This window comes from Pseudoliparis swirei, chromosome 21, assembly GCF_029220125.1.
Source record: "Pseudoliparis swirei isolate HS2019 ecotype Mariana Trench chromosome 21, NWPU_hadal_v1, whole genome shotgun sequence".
Lineage (NCBI taxonomy): Eukaryota > Metazoa > Chordata > Actinopteri > Perciformes > Liparidae > Pseudoliparis > Pseudoliparis swirei.
Window position 1 is genome coordinate 19020833 of NC_079408.1, and position 16751 is coordinate 19037583.

Here is a 16751-nt window from a genome sequence, read left to right on the forward strand (position 1 = left end):
ATCTGCACTTTGTCCTTACCTGTTCACTTGTTTTGCCCGTACCTAAGACCCGAGCAATATGGAGAGATTGCTGTCTTGATACCTCCAGGCCTAGGGCAGATAGCTTGCTGATCTCGTCTGATGACCAGAGGGCTTTCCTGCTTCCACTTCGTCTCCTACTCTCCTCTGCGACTCTCACCGCGTATGCCCCCAAGTGTTTGCTTCGCTCATGCAGAGACAGACCCACTTGCTTTCTGAACTCATGCGCACAGATACAACATTTGAACATTTTTGAGGTGCTCAGATCTGGTGTACTGCCATTGCTAGGGGAACACTGGAAGGGGGGTACTACACGTATCTTTTGTCTTAGTCGGTAGGTGGAGTGGAGCCTTCATGGCTCTCGGAAAGTCATGGTCCGCGATATCTCCCACAGAGCTACCGTGAACAGGCCGAGTTGATGACATGCCTGGGCACCCACATCCACTTGGCCCAGGCACTGGTTCGCCATCCCTCGTCAGACTTCCCACTTGGTTACACCGTCCACACCTTTCTTTAGATTGGCATGGGGATGGCCAAGGGATCTGTATAGTGGGTAGGCCACCCGCTTTCAAGACTCCCAACCGAGTGCGTTTCTTAAGGCTTTCTCCTTCTGTGGAACTGCAGCCCGTCCTTCCGCGCCGGTCGGAAGGCCCCTCCGCCCAAACTGGTCCGGCCTTGTATGGAATGTGTGCTCCAATCCTCCTGGTACTTTCCCCAGGTGGATTTGACTAACATGTACCCAAGTAGTCACTCCTGAGCCGGCATTGCAGGTAATGTCCAGCAGGTGGTAGTCAGTCTGTCTGATGACATTCTCTGTAATCCAATCCTCCTGGTAATTTCCCCAGGTGGATTTGACTAATATTTACCCAAGTATAGTCACTCCTGGGCCGGCATAGCAGGTAATGTCCAGCAGGTGGTAGTCAAAGTCTGTCTCTGTCCCCCAATCCTCCTGGTACTTTCCCCAGGTGGATTTCACTTGAGTACCCAGGAAAGGTAGCCCAAATCATAGGTACATGCTTATTAAGGTGACCACTAAAACATCTCATATCGTCTAAACATCAATTGTGTATGAATAATCATGAAGACAGGTGATATATTTTACATTTATTGAAAACACACATTTAAACAAATATATATAAAATAAACACAATACAAAAAGGAAGAGATGAATCTTAAGTGTTCATCTCTTCCTTTTTGGAATTCTTCTCCTTTTTCTTTTGCCCGTTGCAGGGGGCTTATCATGACCACCAATTTTTTTTAATCCCTTGGGTATCTGTTGAAGCATAAACAAAACCACATTCAGGCTTGTCTTCACACAACTGATTCACTTTTATTTAAAGACTGCATATAGATAGATAGATACTTTATTAATCCCCAAGGGGAAATTTGTCGTTACAAGTAGCAGCACCAATAAACCAAACACACAAGAATAAAAACAAAACACAAATATAAAACAGGGATAAAAGATATAGAAGCATACAAAGTAAACAAAACAAAATATATGTACATATACAACACACATGCATACACAACACACAACATCAATGACATATCAAATCAAATTAAAAAATATGAAATATAGACAGTGTGCAAAATGCAGTGTGTATATGTGTGAAATGTGTGTGTAGTGCAAACAAATGAAATGTGTGAAGTGCAGATCAACAGTGTGGATATGAAGTTGTTATTATTATTGTAGTTATTGCACTATGATCTGGCAAGAGGTGATCTGTTATAGAGCCTCATAGCAGGAATATTTCCTTACAACTTGCTGGTCCTCTTCCTCCTCTGCCTGACTCTCAGGCTGTTGCCGCTTGGCGGTGGGCTCCTCCTGCCCTGCAGCCGATTCACCACTGTGCCCGCTTGAGGTGTCGGCCGCCTTCCGGTACCGTTGCTGCAGCGCTCGGTGCCCCCCCTTGCTGGTGGCATGGGAGGAGGAGGAGGCTGTCACCTCCTCAAATGTTCCCCTCAATTCCCTCGCCTGGCTGCGGTCCATGACAAGCGCATAGAACCGGTCAGCAGTTGCTGTGTTATGGCACATAAAGGTTGCCAACCGGTTTCGGGTGCGCTTATCATGGACGTTTTTGGCCTGGAAACAGAAAAAGAGACAGTAAAAACCTGTCAGTCAAGCAAGCCAATTGTTTTTGTACGACAGCATCACAGAGGGTGACTAGAAAATTACACTTACGTGTGCAGACACCGCCGTCCTGATGTCAGTAAAGGTGGGCCGTCCAGGCAGGCCCATCTGGGCCCAGGCCGTTTGTAAATTCCTAACCAGGTTCTTCACCGGCCCGTCACCCCTAGTGACGAACACCCTCAGATTTTTGGGGCTCAGATGCTTCCTGATTTCGAGCAACCTCTCCAGCCAGGAGAACTCCTCGAATGTCAGGAAGATCTGAGCCCCCCCAAAATCTGTATTGGTCTTATGTTCGTCAATCTATAATACACGGAAAAAAACATGAAACATTTAAAATAAAACAGTTGATGAGGCACTTCATTGTAGAGCTTGGTACGTACAGTGATGACGTAGCCGGTGTCGGTCGGGAGCAGAGGATCTTGTTTGGCCGCCTCAACCTCAGGGACGGTCATATTCGTCAGGACCCCCGGGCTGTGTCCAAAAATGGAGATGACGAAGGCCGAGAAGTACCCATAGAAATCGTCCCTGAGGTTGTAGTCGGCTGAAATGAGGATAGTGCAAGAGAGAGAGAGAGAAGGGGAACAAAACAATTTCAGAACTCTGGAGAGAGACACACACGTTTATTTATGTCTATATATAATTTAGGTATGAAAACTGTCTTACTCAGCAGCTCGGGGATGACCAGCCTGGCCTGCTCCTGGCACCTCCTCAGGCTAGCCCTGGATACAGTCTTTTTCATCTTAGCAGCCTTGACCTTCAGCTGATGCGATACAATTGGCCTTGCAAGGTTTTGGAGAGCCTTTTGGACCGCCCTTGTTATCGCGCTGATCTGGGCCCTCCTCAACCTGCATGACTTTGGTGGGGTCTCCTGCAGGTATGTCAAAAACTGCAGGATATTGCAGAGGTAATAGTTTATTGTGGTGACCTCTTTGCCCTCTTGCATCAGTTCAGCTGTGTATCTGTAAAAAGAAACACTGCAATTTAGTCACCGTTCACATCATGCTTGTTTAATAGCCACTTAATTTGCATATGAAAATGTCGCTTACTTCTGAATGCCGGGCATATCTAAGAAAAGCCAGGAGGCGAGGTCGCTCTTACCCACAGAGAGGTGGAATAAAAACGACCTCACCCGACTGGCTTTTGATAGTGCAATTTCCACTTGTTTATTTGTTCGGTGGCTTCTTTCGTGGAAGGATTGGTATGCCCCCACAAAAGAGTCTATTCAAAGAAAGAAAAACATTTTTAATAATTTAACATTGAAATATAATCGTAATACACACACAATGTACTTTTTCCATTTCCCAATACTGGGAGGGAGGACCAGATGCCGCATGGCCGCACCTCTCCCCATCCCCTTGAAGGTTGCCCTCTGTTCATCGACCTCCCTGCTTGGCCCGGCCTCCACCCGCTCATCCTCCTCCAAACGCTCATCCCGCTCCTCCACCTCCTCCACTCCCCGGCTGCACCTTCCTTCATCTGAGAAAAAAAAGAAAAGAGTATGATTAATATTATTTGGAAAACCGGCATGATGCTGTTCAACTTCCATCCAGCTGCACTCACCTCTTTGACCACCTTCTGATATCGGCGGAGTTTTCTGGTCAGAACCTTTATTTTGCTGATAAGGAGAGATTGCCTCTCCTTCCTCTCAATTGTCGCAAATGTGTCCTGGAGCTCCGCCCTCCCAGCCACGCATTCTTCTCTGTGGCAGACCAGCCCCGGGTCAACGTCATCAACTCCCTGCATGTCGTCGTCTTGGCTTACCTCCAGGTCAAAATCTGAGATCATGGCTATCTGAGGGTTTGTGGCCCTCAGACAGCCAAGAAGCTGACCGGCACCGCCCTCCTGGCAGCGACTACTTCCATGGCCATCCGGGTTCGGGTCAGCTCCGGGTGGCCTTCCTGGAGGTGCTTGTCCAGTCTTGAGCTGCGGTATTTGCAGCCCACGACTGGACAAGGGGCGAAGCGGATATTGACCCGCCCGCCTGCCATGTTAAGTAGGAGTTTTCGCTCCTCTACATTCTTTATCAAATGTGCCCTCCTCAGATGCTGTTAAGGCACATCGGGCAAATTGAAGAATCGATTGTGGGAGTCATTTCTGAAAGAAGAAGAAAATAAACATCTTAACTTAAACAAGTAGGAAATTATTTCACATATAAAACATTTTAATTTAAAAACTGAAAGAAAATAAACATCTTAACTTAAACAAGTAGGAAATTATTTCACATATAAAACATTTTAATTTAAAAACTGAAAGAAAATAAACATCTTAATTTAAACAAGTATCCATCTTGTCTAAAACCCACCACATGGAATCTTCGCTCCGCCATCTTGTCTTCTACCCACCACGGAATAGCCCCCCCTCTCCTCAGAACAACTTTTCTCTTATTTAAACTCCCTTTTATAACGATTTATATCTAATTGTTCCGTGAATCATTTTAAAAAGGAACAGCGAAATGTACATATTTAATAGCAAAATTATTTAGCTGAATTGGAATTAGCAAAAACTAGCGGAAGAAGCTCCGTGGTCCTCCCTCGTGTGTTTTTAGAAATGTGCATTTTTCTGGCTTTACGTATAACACACTTAATTAAAAAAATAAGTCTGATTTAATTAAATAGAAAGCATTGTATATTAACAACAAAATTGCATTTTAAAATTATTTATTTATTATTAACCAGGCAAATACATTAGTTAGAGTAATTAACATTGAACCACAAAATACCCACCACATGGATAGTCCCCCTCATGCTCATGAACATCAGGGTCATAACCCCTGAGAACTTATTACCGACTTTTATCGCCTCATCTGCCGAAATTTTGGACATTCTGGTCAAAGGTGACCTTTGTACCTTTGTACATACAGTGAAACGACGGAGGAGGGGGGAAAGTGCTGGTGCATCTCCGCCGGCGTGGACTTCGCACACCGCTGCCAGGAATATTCCTCTCCAACGTGCGTTCACTGGGAAACAAGCTGGACGAACTCCTTCCCCTCCCCTCCCTGTCCCCCTGTCCCCCCTGGCCCAACCCACCCACCCAGTACCACCTTTATCTCTCTCCTTCCTCGATCCCAACCCCTCTTACCCTTCCCCTACCACGGGTCAGTATCCTCATCCCGCCCCCCACCCCATCCTAGCCCCTCTGACTATCCACTACCCAGACCCAAATCCCACCCCGTCCTTCTCTACGGAGGACTTCCCACCCTTACAGAAGAGGGAGATACCCAGCCGGCCCAATAGAAACAGACCCACCACCAACATCCTCCCTTCCCCCCATACCTTATTCCACGTCCTCCCGACCTCTTCCCCTCCTACCTCCCTCCTCCCCTCCTTCCCCCCTTCCCGCGTCCTCCCCTCCCCTCCTAACCCAACACCTACACCGATCTCACAGATCCTTCCCCCTATTCCGCAGCCCCTCATAACACATACCAATACACTTTCACAACACCCTCTCACTTCACCTTCTCTCCCCCAAACAGAAGGGCAGGAGGGAGGATCTCCCTCCTCCCCCAAACCCCGCGCACCATTCACACAAACTCCGATATCCAATTCATTCTCCATCACAGGTACTCCTCCCCAGACATTGGACCCTAACATACATTTACAAAACACTTTAACACCTCTACTCCCCCTATCCACTCTCCCAGCTAATTTTATCTTGTCTTTCTCTTCTGATGGCTCCTCCTCCTCTCCCCCTCCCGCCCCATCCCCCTCTTTACACACATCACCACCCAGCCATAGACCCACACCGGGACCCCTAGAGGCCTGAGTAACCATAGGACGGAGGACGGAAAACGCAAAAGACGTATCCAACACAAACAGGTACACGGTAGACATAACACACACACCACCCTTCAATACACCCAACATACAACACACTCCACTAACCACACAACATACTCTTATACCCACAGACGGCGCCGGAAGGGGGGAGAGCTCCCCCAGCAGGCAGAGCAGAGAAAAAAACCAACAACATGATGACGAACGGGCATAATAAAGGGGAATCTCCCAGTATAGCCCAGTCTGAACTAAACAAAAACCTGCCTGGGGGACCCTCCCGAACCGCCTTAGACACAAACACACACACACCTGTAAATACACCCACACATAGGGACATACGCATACCCTCTACACATACACATACAGACACACATACACTCCTCACATGCACACATACAAACACACATGCAGCCATAGACACACATAGATACATACACTTTTACACCCACACATAACACCACACACATACCACCCACACATATACATATAGATGCACACACACCCACAAACACACACACGGACACAAACACATCTACACCCACATGCACACCCATACACACGCACATACACCCATGTCAGCACACGCTACATACACACACACTCCTACCCCAATTACAACACCCACAGTACAGTGTCCCATAGGGGACAGACCGGTTTGCCATAGTGCAAGGGACTCCAGAAAAATTAGGGACTGGACCATACAGGCTCAAAAACCATACCTCATCATCGGTGACTCCAACCTCCACAGAATACCGATATACTTTCATAACAGATTACAAATTGACAGTTACCCGGGGGCAAAAATCTGGCATATGGAAGGCGTCATCGCAAAAACACCCGTTGATCACACTGTAGAGCTGCTGGTCATTTCGGTGGGCCTCAACAACAAAGGTACAAATGCCGAAAGGACCACCCGCAAACAGATCAGCACCATGTACAGAAAAGCACAAGAAATCTTCCCAAACGCAATCATACACATCCCTCTCATACACTATTCACTGCACCTTGACACATTGGAGATAAATAACCTCAAAATACTCAACGAGCACATCCGGATCAAATTCCCTCACCTCACATGCATTCCACGGGAACAGTTCATTACAGAGGGGGACAACATACACTGGACGGCCAGTACAGCATTGGAAATTCTCAGACACTGGTGGGCACAATTGCACTCCCTTTAGCCACTAACCTCTTCACACATACATTCGAACCCACGGTGTGCCCCAACCCCGCTCGCCTGGAACACACTTCCTTCCCCCTCCCCCACTCTGGGTTTACCTACTGCTGGACCAGAGGAGGGCAATAGACCCAACACCTTTTCCCTTACAGCCTCCTCTAACATCCTCAACCTTTCCAAATCCTTCAACCCCACCCCTGCCCAAATTCAACTACTGGAGAGGGGGTTGAGCTTTGTGCCGCAGCCCACCGGCTTTGACCAGGAGGAGCTCCAAAGGGATATACACTACTTCCATAGACGACTTAAAATAACTGACTACTTTAAATACAACACAAAAAACAACCACATACAGTTCATACACCCCTCTACCTGGGAACCCGCATCCTCCCGGGTGAGGAAACCAATTAGGCGACTTATACATAACAACATACGTACACTACAGACTTACCTACCCACACCAGATCGAAATGATAACATCACACATATAGAGAGGGAAGCAATCAATCAACTGAAAAACAATCCACACATAGTCATCAAACCGGCAGATAAAGGTTCCAAAATCATCATAATGGATAAATATCAATATTTAATAGAGGCCAACAGGCAACTCTCCAACACAACCTACTACAAACTCATAGATAACAATATACAAGAACAGACACAGACCAGACTCAGACAACTACTACACACCATTTACAGCCAGGGTTACATTACATACAAACAACACAACTTCTTACTGGGACCAAACCAACCTCGACAGAGACTCTTTTACCTACTTCCAAAAATACATAAAGACCCAACAACATGGACCATTCCCTTTGAGGTTCCTCCTGGCAGACCAATAGTCTCGGACTGTGGCAGCGAGTCCAATAACATCTCGCAATACATAGATCATTTTCTCAATCCCCTCTCCAGCAGACACCCCAGCTACTTGAGGGATACATATGATTTCATACACAAGATTGGGTCCATGGTCGTTCCCTCCCAAGCATACATTTTTACAATAGATATCGATAGCTTATACACTAATATTAATACACAAGCCGGATTAGCCGCAATACAGAAAGCATTTGCACGTCACCCAGACATTCACAGACCGGATAAAGAACTACTAGCACTACTGGAAATCTGCCTCACCTGTAATAACTTCACCTTTGACAATAAACAATATCTACAGATACAGGGAACGGCCATGGGCCAAAGATACGCACCCGCTTACGCAAACATATACATGGCTGAGTGGGAGAGCGAGGCGCTAGCAAAATGCACACACCTACCCACCATGTATTACCGGTTTTTAGATGACATCATAGGAATCTGGCCCCATCACTTAGACTTATTTACAGACTTCATCAACACCCTGAACACCAACCATGCATCCATCAAGATCAAACACACTATACACACACACAACATTGATTTTTTAGACACTACAGTTTACTTCCATACACATAGTCCCACACATAAAACACTTAGGACCAAAGTATATTTCAAACCCACAGACACACATGCACTACTACATAAACACAGTTACCACCCAAAACATACATTTAGAGGAATCATCAAATCACAAATCATAAGATATTATAGAATCTCATCCACACAACAACACTTACAGGAAGCAATAGGCATACTTTTCACTGCACTTAGAAAAAGACACTACTCCAAAAGATTTTTAAGAACAATAAAAAACACCACGCTGGCGTCACTCTCCCGCTCTCAGCCAACCCCCCGTACACACACAGAGACACAACACACACACACACACACCAACACCTCTCACTCACAGAATGTCCTCCCTTCCCCCCTTCACCACCCCAACCAGACCAGACTGCACACCCACGGCCTGGCCCTAAACCACGCCCCCTTCACCTCCCCCTGCCCCTCTCCTTATCCTAACCCCACCCCGCCCCCCCTCCCTCACGACCCTTACCTATGCCACACTTCTACCCGCCCTACCCCATCCCCTCTCAGTAACCACGACTTAGACTCATACCTGATCTTGACTGTATACGGGACACCCACGGATTTGACTGACCCCTTAATGGACCCAGACACTTCCCAATTGTCCTTCTCTCTCCAGCAGCCCATACTTACAAACCACGCCCCCTTCACCTCCCCTTCCCCCTCTCCTTATCCTAACCCTCGCCCTAACTCTAACCCTAACCACACCCCTACCCGCCCCACCCCATCCCCTCTCAGCAACCACGACCCAGACTCATACCTGAACCTGACAGTATACGGGACACCCACGGACCTGACTGACCCCCCAGTGGACCCAGACACTTCCCAATTGTTCTCCTCTTTCCAGCAGCCCACACTTACAAACCACGCCCCCTTCACCTCCCCCTCCCCCTCTCCTTATCCTAATCCTCACCCTAACTCTAACCCTAACCACACCCCTACCCGTCCTACCCCATCCCCTCTCAGCAACCACGACCCAGACTCATACCTGAACCTGACAGTATACGGGACACCCACGGACCTGACTGACTTCCCAGTGGACCCAGACACTTCCCAATTGTCCTCCTCTTTCCAGCAGCCCACACTTATCCCTCTGGTGGCCACTTTTTCACACAGTAGAATAGCTTTACATGCAGCACTTAGACACAACTTCATGGCAACGCAGCAGGAACACACACCACTCCAATCATACAGACTCATCACAGCATACCGGAAAAATAAGAACTTACAGGATATACTCATTCAGGAAAAATTCACCAGGAACACTATAAAACCATCCACACCCCTTAGAGAATACTTTAGACCTAGGAAATTCATCACCAACCCACACAGTCACACCTCTGCACCAATAGGGAACTTTCTGACTCTGGATACAACCAATGTAGTTTATATCATCACCTGCACACTCTGTCACAAACACTATATAGGGGAAACATCACACTCAATAAGCACACGTCTCAAACAACACCTGTATAACATCAAAAAAGGCACACTAGACACTCACCTCATCACACACTTTCAGGAACACCCCGTCACACATCTTACCATCTGTGGCCTTCAGGCACAGTCCTCATGGACCGTGGGGCAACGGAGGGCACAGGAACGCAGATGGATACAAACATTACAAACAATAATACCCGGAGGTCTGAATGAAAAATATTAATCATACACATAATAGGTCCCCCTGGGAGGGGAAGTGACAACAGGGAAATGGGAACACAAACTGGTCTTATCATAATACAACAACAACCCTCTGTTTACCTACATTTTTTCCTTGTCTGGGGCCACTAACATTTATGTTTTTATGCTTTTTATGCTTTTATATTTTTATATTCATATTCATATGTGTGCGTGTATTTATGGTTTTATAGCACTTATGTTTTTATTTTTAAACACTTATTGACTTCTAGCACTTATTTTACTTAGCACTTGGGAGATCTGGCATCTCCCCCTGTATGATTTTACCCCCCTACTAAACCCTTTACAGCACTTATACCCTTGTGCCCCCCCTTTCCTATAGCTTCCCACAGTAGCCTTACACAACATTACACCACTGACCTGTGCCACAGTCCCCTCCTCGGGAGTCGGTACCCAACACACCATACAAATTCGTATAAAAGCATACATATAATCCAAAGTTATAAAGACGTACACACAGTTACAATGCATCACTCACCCATTCATGACCTCCCGGGAACCATAACACATCATACACACACTATAAGAACACACATATACACAAACTAACACAATAACTACAGAGACATAACCAGAACTGATTGCTCACTTACATCATGACCTCCAGGAACCACAGAACAACATATACGACCTGTAAAAGAACACACGCACACATAATAAAACACAGTAAACACACAGACATAGTTAGAACTGATTACTCACCCAAAATATGATCCTTGGACACTACAACACACCATACACATCCTGTATAAGAGCACACACATAGTCTACCACAGATAACACATAACACATAATTGGGGAGGGAATAATGCGGCAGGCCAGTGCACCACAGACAAATCAGTCATTTCAAACACAATCCCACACAAATACCTAACCCTAAACCAAAAACCCCCCCACCCTAACCACAACTATCCTCAACTCCTCTACTCCTACCCTAATCCTAACCACTGACCCTGGCCCCTTGGCGCACCCTACTATTACCCTAACCCAACCTGGACCCTCTTCTCTTTTCGCTCCACGTTCTTTTCTACCCTTCTTTTGGACTTTCTTCTATTCACTTCCTCTCCTCTCTCCGGGGAAGTTTTATCCTTGACCTAACTGTAACACTTGACTTAACTTGAATCTCCTGAACCTAACCGGGACCTGGGGATACAGGGGACACACACTCTTCCTACACACACCCTCTTTCCACTACCCACCCTGTACCAACCCTCCAAGGGCCCGGGGCCTTTTGTGAAAGATTTACCTCAGCCGTATACCCCTTGCAGGGGTGGTGACTGGAACGGTGGACAACCCAACCCATCGCGGTCCGGAACAATGGAACCCCCAAAGACGGAGTTCCAGACCTGGACGAGGTGGATTTACAACTTGTTGAGGGGACACCACCATCTTCGGCAGATGAGGAAGGGACTGAGATCCAACCAGGTTCCCCCTTCACTCCAGGGCATGACCAACTTTCTGTCTCAACTGGCCACGCCCGCCCTCCCAACCGCTACCACCGCGACACTTCTTAGGGGCAATGCCTCTAATTGGCTGCAGGTCAATCTCCAAATTCTAGAGCAACACTACGAGGGGATGATCGCAACGGTTAAAACTAACCTACTGAAACCTGTCAAAATAGACCATCAAAAGGCTTGGCTGGTAGCTTTACGCTGGGCACTGGGCAAATTCCGGATTGAGGAGGAGGTCGTTCGGTTGGTTATGGATGACCTCATAGGAGTGGGCCTTAGAATCGACCGGATCTCGATTGGTTCCCCTATGAAGGCCATTATGGACGCTCCACCCAAGCGCCCCCGACCAAGGACCCACGAGAAATCCAAGCAAGCGACGGTTACAACCGGCTTTAACCCTAGGACACCGACTCCGGACACTAGCACCCACTCTCACCACCGACGGGGTCCGAGCGACCGGACCATGACCCCTACTCGACAGGACTCTACCGTCCGCCCAAGGACGACGACACCTTTGGACCGGAACCGAGACTCCACCGACCAAGACCCTCCCCCGGACCTAGTATCTTCAACACGACTGAACCCCTTAGGACATGGGACTACTTTGACACCGACAGGCCCCCACGTACGACTAGCTCCTCACTCTCGGTGGGAACAACCCCCTGCCCCTCTCTTCAGGACACGGACACCGAAATAGACTGGTGGGGTTATCTGACTGACGAACCCCCCTCTGTCGTGACAATAACGTCGCCTACAGCGACCATGCTACCCAGTCCGGCAACGGGGACGACGTCTGTGACCCCCCTCTTAGAGACAGACGCCACGCGGGCCCTCCATACTAACGGACCCCGGACTACGACAACTACACTTAGGGGCCCACCTCCTACCGACAACCGACCAACCCCCAGAGGGAGGATGGTCTTAGTTGACCTCGATCCCGACGACGGCTTTATCCGAGAGATCTTAGTGGATGGGATTAGAGAAACGGGCCCGATGGTTATTGCACCCGCCGGATGCTTCCTGGGGGGTTTCGGTCTCTGCCCCACCAGTAGGACCCAACCCGACGCGGACCCGCCTGACTCACCTGAACCAACCCCGATGACTTCGACCCAACAATACGTGCCCAAAACCCCCCCCACGACACGCAAAAGAACCCACTCGGAGACGACCGCCGCAAGAATGACTCTTGCAGGGACGCTACCCAACCGACCAGACGCTAGACCGACAACACCCGCTCACGAGCCCCTCCCCACCGACTCAATGGCACAGATGATGGGACCACCCCGAAGGAGGGAGTCCGCCAGCCCTTCTGACCAACATCACCCGACTGACCTACTTCCTGCGACTACGAGCCTCTTCTGTAGGCACGACCATGGGGGCAATAAGACGCTGAACTGGTCCCTTTCACCGACGAGACCAGTACTTATTGTCGGGGCCTCCAACATGGGCCGACTCCCACTAGTCCTGGACCCTGAGGTACAAGTTGACTGCTTCCCAGGAGCAAGGGTCTCCCACGCCCTACACCTCCTCAGACACAGGACACCGTCTCCCCAAGGGTTAGACTGGTGGTACTACACTTTGGACTCAATGACCGCGCGACCAAAGACTTCACCATATTGACCGGTGAGATCCGAGGACTGTATGACACAGCCCGTACCACCTTTCCTCAAGCCTTGGTTTGCATGGCTATGCTAAATGTCCCTTCCGGCTTGGCACCCAGGGAATGGCACTACGCCACAAGAATTAATGATGTCATTGAGGCGTCCCCTCACCGGATCCCACCGGTGCGAAACGCTGACCGTCTGAGGACGACGGATGGGATTCATTGGACCCCCGACACAGCCAGGGATATCCTGGCATTATGGAGGCGTTATGCCGGGTTTTGAACTCCCGATGTGGAGTAATGGGAACGGCTGGGCTGAGGACGAGGAGGGAACTTCCTTCTTCCTGGGACATAACACCTCTACTCGGTAAACTGACCAGGCCCCCTACCCATCCACTCGCCTGTCACTCCCCAAGAAACACTTACTGACATTCGAACCACGGGTTGATCTGCTACGGACTCACGAAACCTCTCCTTACCTGATGTTAAAACAACTCGCACCGGTTAATCCTTTGAATATACATTATAACCATATTATGTAATAATACTTACCCTCTACCTATACTTACCTGTTACCTTTACTTACCGGTTACTTTAACTTACCTTATGTGCGCCGCTCTCCAGCCACTGTCAGGGCACGCTTTCTCCATCCGGATTGGGGTGAGAAGTGTGGTGGGTTGGTATGAACAGGGTATCTCTATGGAACCGTTTTCATCACTGTTACAAAGTGTATAACTGTCAGAGTTGCGATTGGGCTGTCATTATTGTTGATATCGCCATCAATGGGACTGTTACCACGACTTTTATGACTACTATCATTGCTACTGTGATTATTATTATTCTTATTATGATGAGGAGTGATGTAGCCATTATTTATATTAAGACCAATTTCTTTAACCATTAATCTTGTTCATTGGGGTTATTATCACTGATTGTTATCAATATGGTTATGAGTTCGATTATTTTACTGTATGATTTCATTACACCTTATTATTACAAGATTGTATGATTATATTATACTATTACATATTATTATATGTTATTATAATATTGATATATTACTATATTATATTATTAGGTTATTACATTGTCATAATGTTATATTATTACATTGTTATATTATATTATCATAATGTTATGTTATATTATATTAGATCAGATTATTATATATGAGTCACTATTATATTATTTTATTATATTATTACCATAACATCAGATCTTTTTGGGTTGGACTTCCATATTTATTACATTATCAAAGGAGGTTCTTATCTTATTTTGTTTATATTATTCTTACCATTGAAATTGCTAATTATTATTAGTGGTAGTAATACTGTCAGGTTTAGTGTTATTCTTGAGTTACGAACTTGACCAAAAGCATTGGGCCGGGATGGCGTTGGATAATATTGATAGCAGAGTCGGTTTTCCTATAAGCAGAATTGAAATTATTGACTCTGTTCGCGATCAAGGTCACCGTTACCATCAGCATTGTTATATAGCCGTTATTGTTGCTGGAATATATTTATGGTTATTCAGCATGTTGGGGGGTCGGGGTTGTCACTGGGATTGGGATCACTGTCACTGCTGTTTCGGTTAGCAACATTGTTATTAAAGGGGTTAGCCCTAGTTCTATGATCCTCAACATCAGCTTCATTAAAAGATTTTGTCTTGATATACATATAAACAACGTTGTGGTTTTTCTCATGGTTAGAAGGATGATTCTTGGGATTGCTTACACTTAGTTAGTATGGGGATTACTGCAGTTGTTACTCTTGCCAGTGTGGCCACCATCATTGGGGTGAGTATTGCCAGGGTGATGAACATTACCATGGGCAGACGGAAAAGAATTTTTCCCACGTTAGTTTATAACGATTACAGCCATTCTGCTCATTTCGTTCGAGTCACTACTAATATTATAACCACAAGTAGGGTCCTGTCTTTTCCTTTTTTTTCGTATTCTTCTTCTTTTTCTTTTTGGTCATGACTTAATGACGTTACTATTATCATCGTTAGGATTACTGATGGGATTCTATATCAACTGAACCAGTTAGGCCATTACCAATAGGGTCTTGTTAGGATTATGATTATTAGTGTCATCAGATTTTATTTTATCTTATTGAACTCAATTGAGTAAACCTGGTCTGAGTGGGATTTATTTATCTACACTACGCAACAAAAGGTCTCGACATTAGATATTGTTACCAACTTACTTTCACTGGGATAAAATAAGCACAAGAGAGGGGAGGCCGGGGAAGGCCCCGTTTTATTTAGATTCCTTTTATTATCCTCACCAGTATCATCTAGTCATTTGCCTTTCGTTATTAATGTCATAAGCATCAGGGCCCCGGTCACGTGACGAGCACCGCCGGTAATGTACTGGGAGGTCTTGTCACGGCGCCTTAGTATCATTAATACCGAAATAAATTTTTAGACGGCTTCAATCTCTTATTTAATTTTATAACCTCCCCACACGGTTAAAACTCTTTACTTTTATTGAATATTAATTATGCCCCCCCTTAAAGGGGGGTTATCTGGGAGTTTGACCCACCTAGGACGACCGGAACCGGAAATACAATACCCCCGCCTTAAACAGGCCCACTTTGGCGCGCTCTACTTCCCTCTCTCTCTTTTCCTCTTTCGGACCTGCGAACCGGACGTTTTGGAAGACGAGCGATATCAAAGGAATTGAACGGGTAGGAAGCTTTGATAAGAACACTAATATAACTGTTTATAGGAGTGTTATGGCCAGGGATGGAAATAGGCCGCTCTTTGACTCTTTCTCTCACGCACTCAGCGATCGTTTTTCTGTGACGCACCTGCACCGCGAGCGACGGCACGGCACGAGCGGGACCTTCGATTTAACACACGGGTAAGAGAACTTTAGAATTAAAATAGCAGGGTGACTGTTAGCCTTTTTGGATGATTTGTGACCGAACAAATAATTTTTATAGCGACTTTTAAGACCCGTAATGAACGTTAGGTGCACCGTTTAGATTGCGGGCCCAGGTTGATGGAGCGGCAGCCGCGGACTTTTAAGGAAAACTTTTATCACGAAAACCTTTATTTTAAGAACCGGGTTGGCTCCACAAGTTGGGGGCCTTAATGGGGGAGACTTAAACTGTGTTACCATGTGGTCAATATTATCGGTTTTGGTTTCAAGACCACCTAACGAGGACCCTCGCACAATTTATTTTTTCTCCCCGCGGCGCCTGCAGCCGCGGACTATTAAGCACCTCAGAGATCAATTATCTGGTGATGTGGATTCTGTAGACGGCATTGCCCTGGCATCCAACACCACTGTAAAGAATCTTGGCGTTATCTTTGATCGGGACTTGTCCTTTAACTCCCACGTAAAGCAAATCTCAAGGACTGCATTCTTTCATCTACGTAATATTTCAAAAATCAGGCACATCTTGTCTCAAAAAGATGCAGA

At 46.7% G+C, this 16751-nt stretch overlaps 1 protein-coding gene across 1 annotated transcript; it reads right to left on the bottom strand.

Moving 5' to 3' along the window:
* Positions 1-1198: 1198 nt before the first annotated feature.
* Positions 1199-14273, bottom strand: LOC130211639 (uncharacterized). Its single transcript, XM_056442514.1, has 9 exons — positions 10074-14273; positions 3713-4246; positions 3442-3628; positions 3199-3370; positions 2816-3111; positions 2533-2693; positions 2204-2452; positions 1781-2104; positions 1199-1291 (listed from the first exon to the last, which is right to left on the bottom strand). Exons 2-9 carry the CDS (start codon positions 3935-3937, stop codon positions 1199-1201), a joined length of 1707 nt encoding a protein of 568 aa, XP_056298489.1. The 5' UTR covers positions 3938-4246; positions 10074-14273.
* Between the last annotated feature and the right edge of the window lie 2478 nt (positions 14274-16751).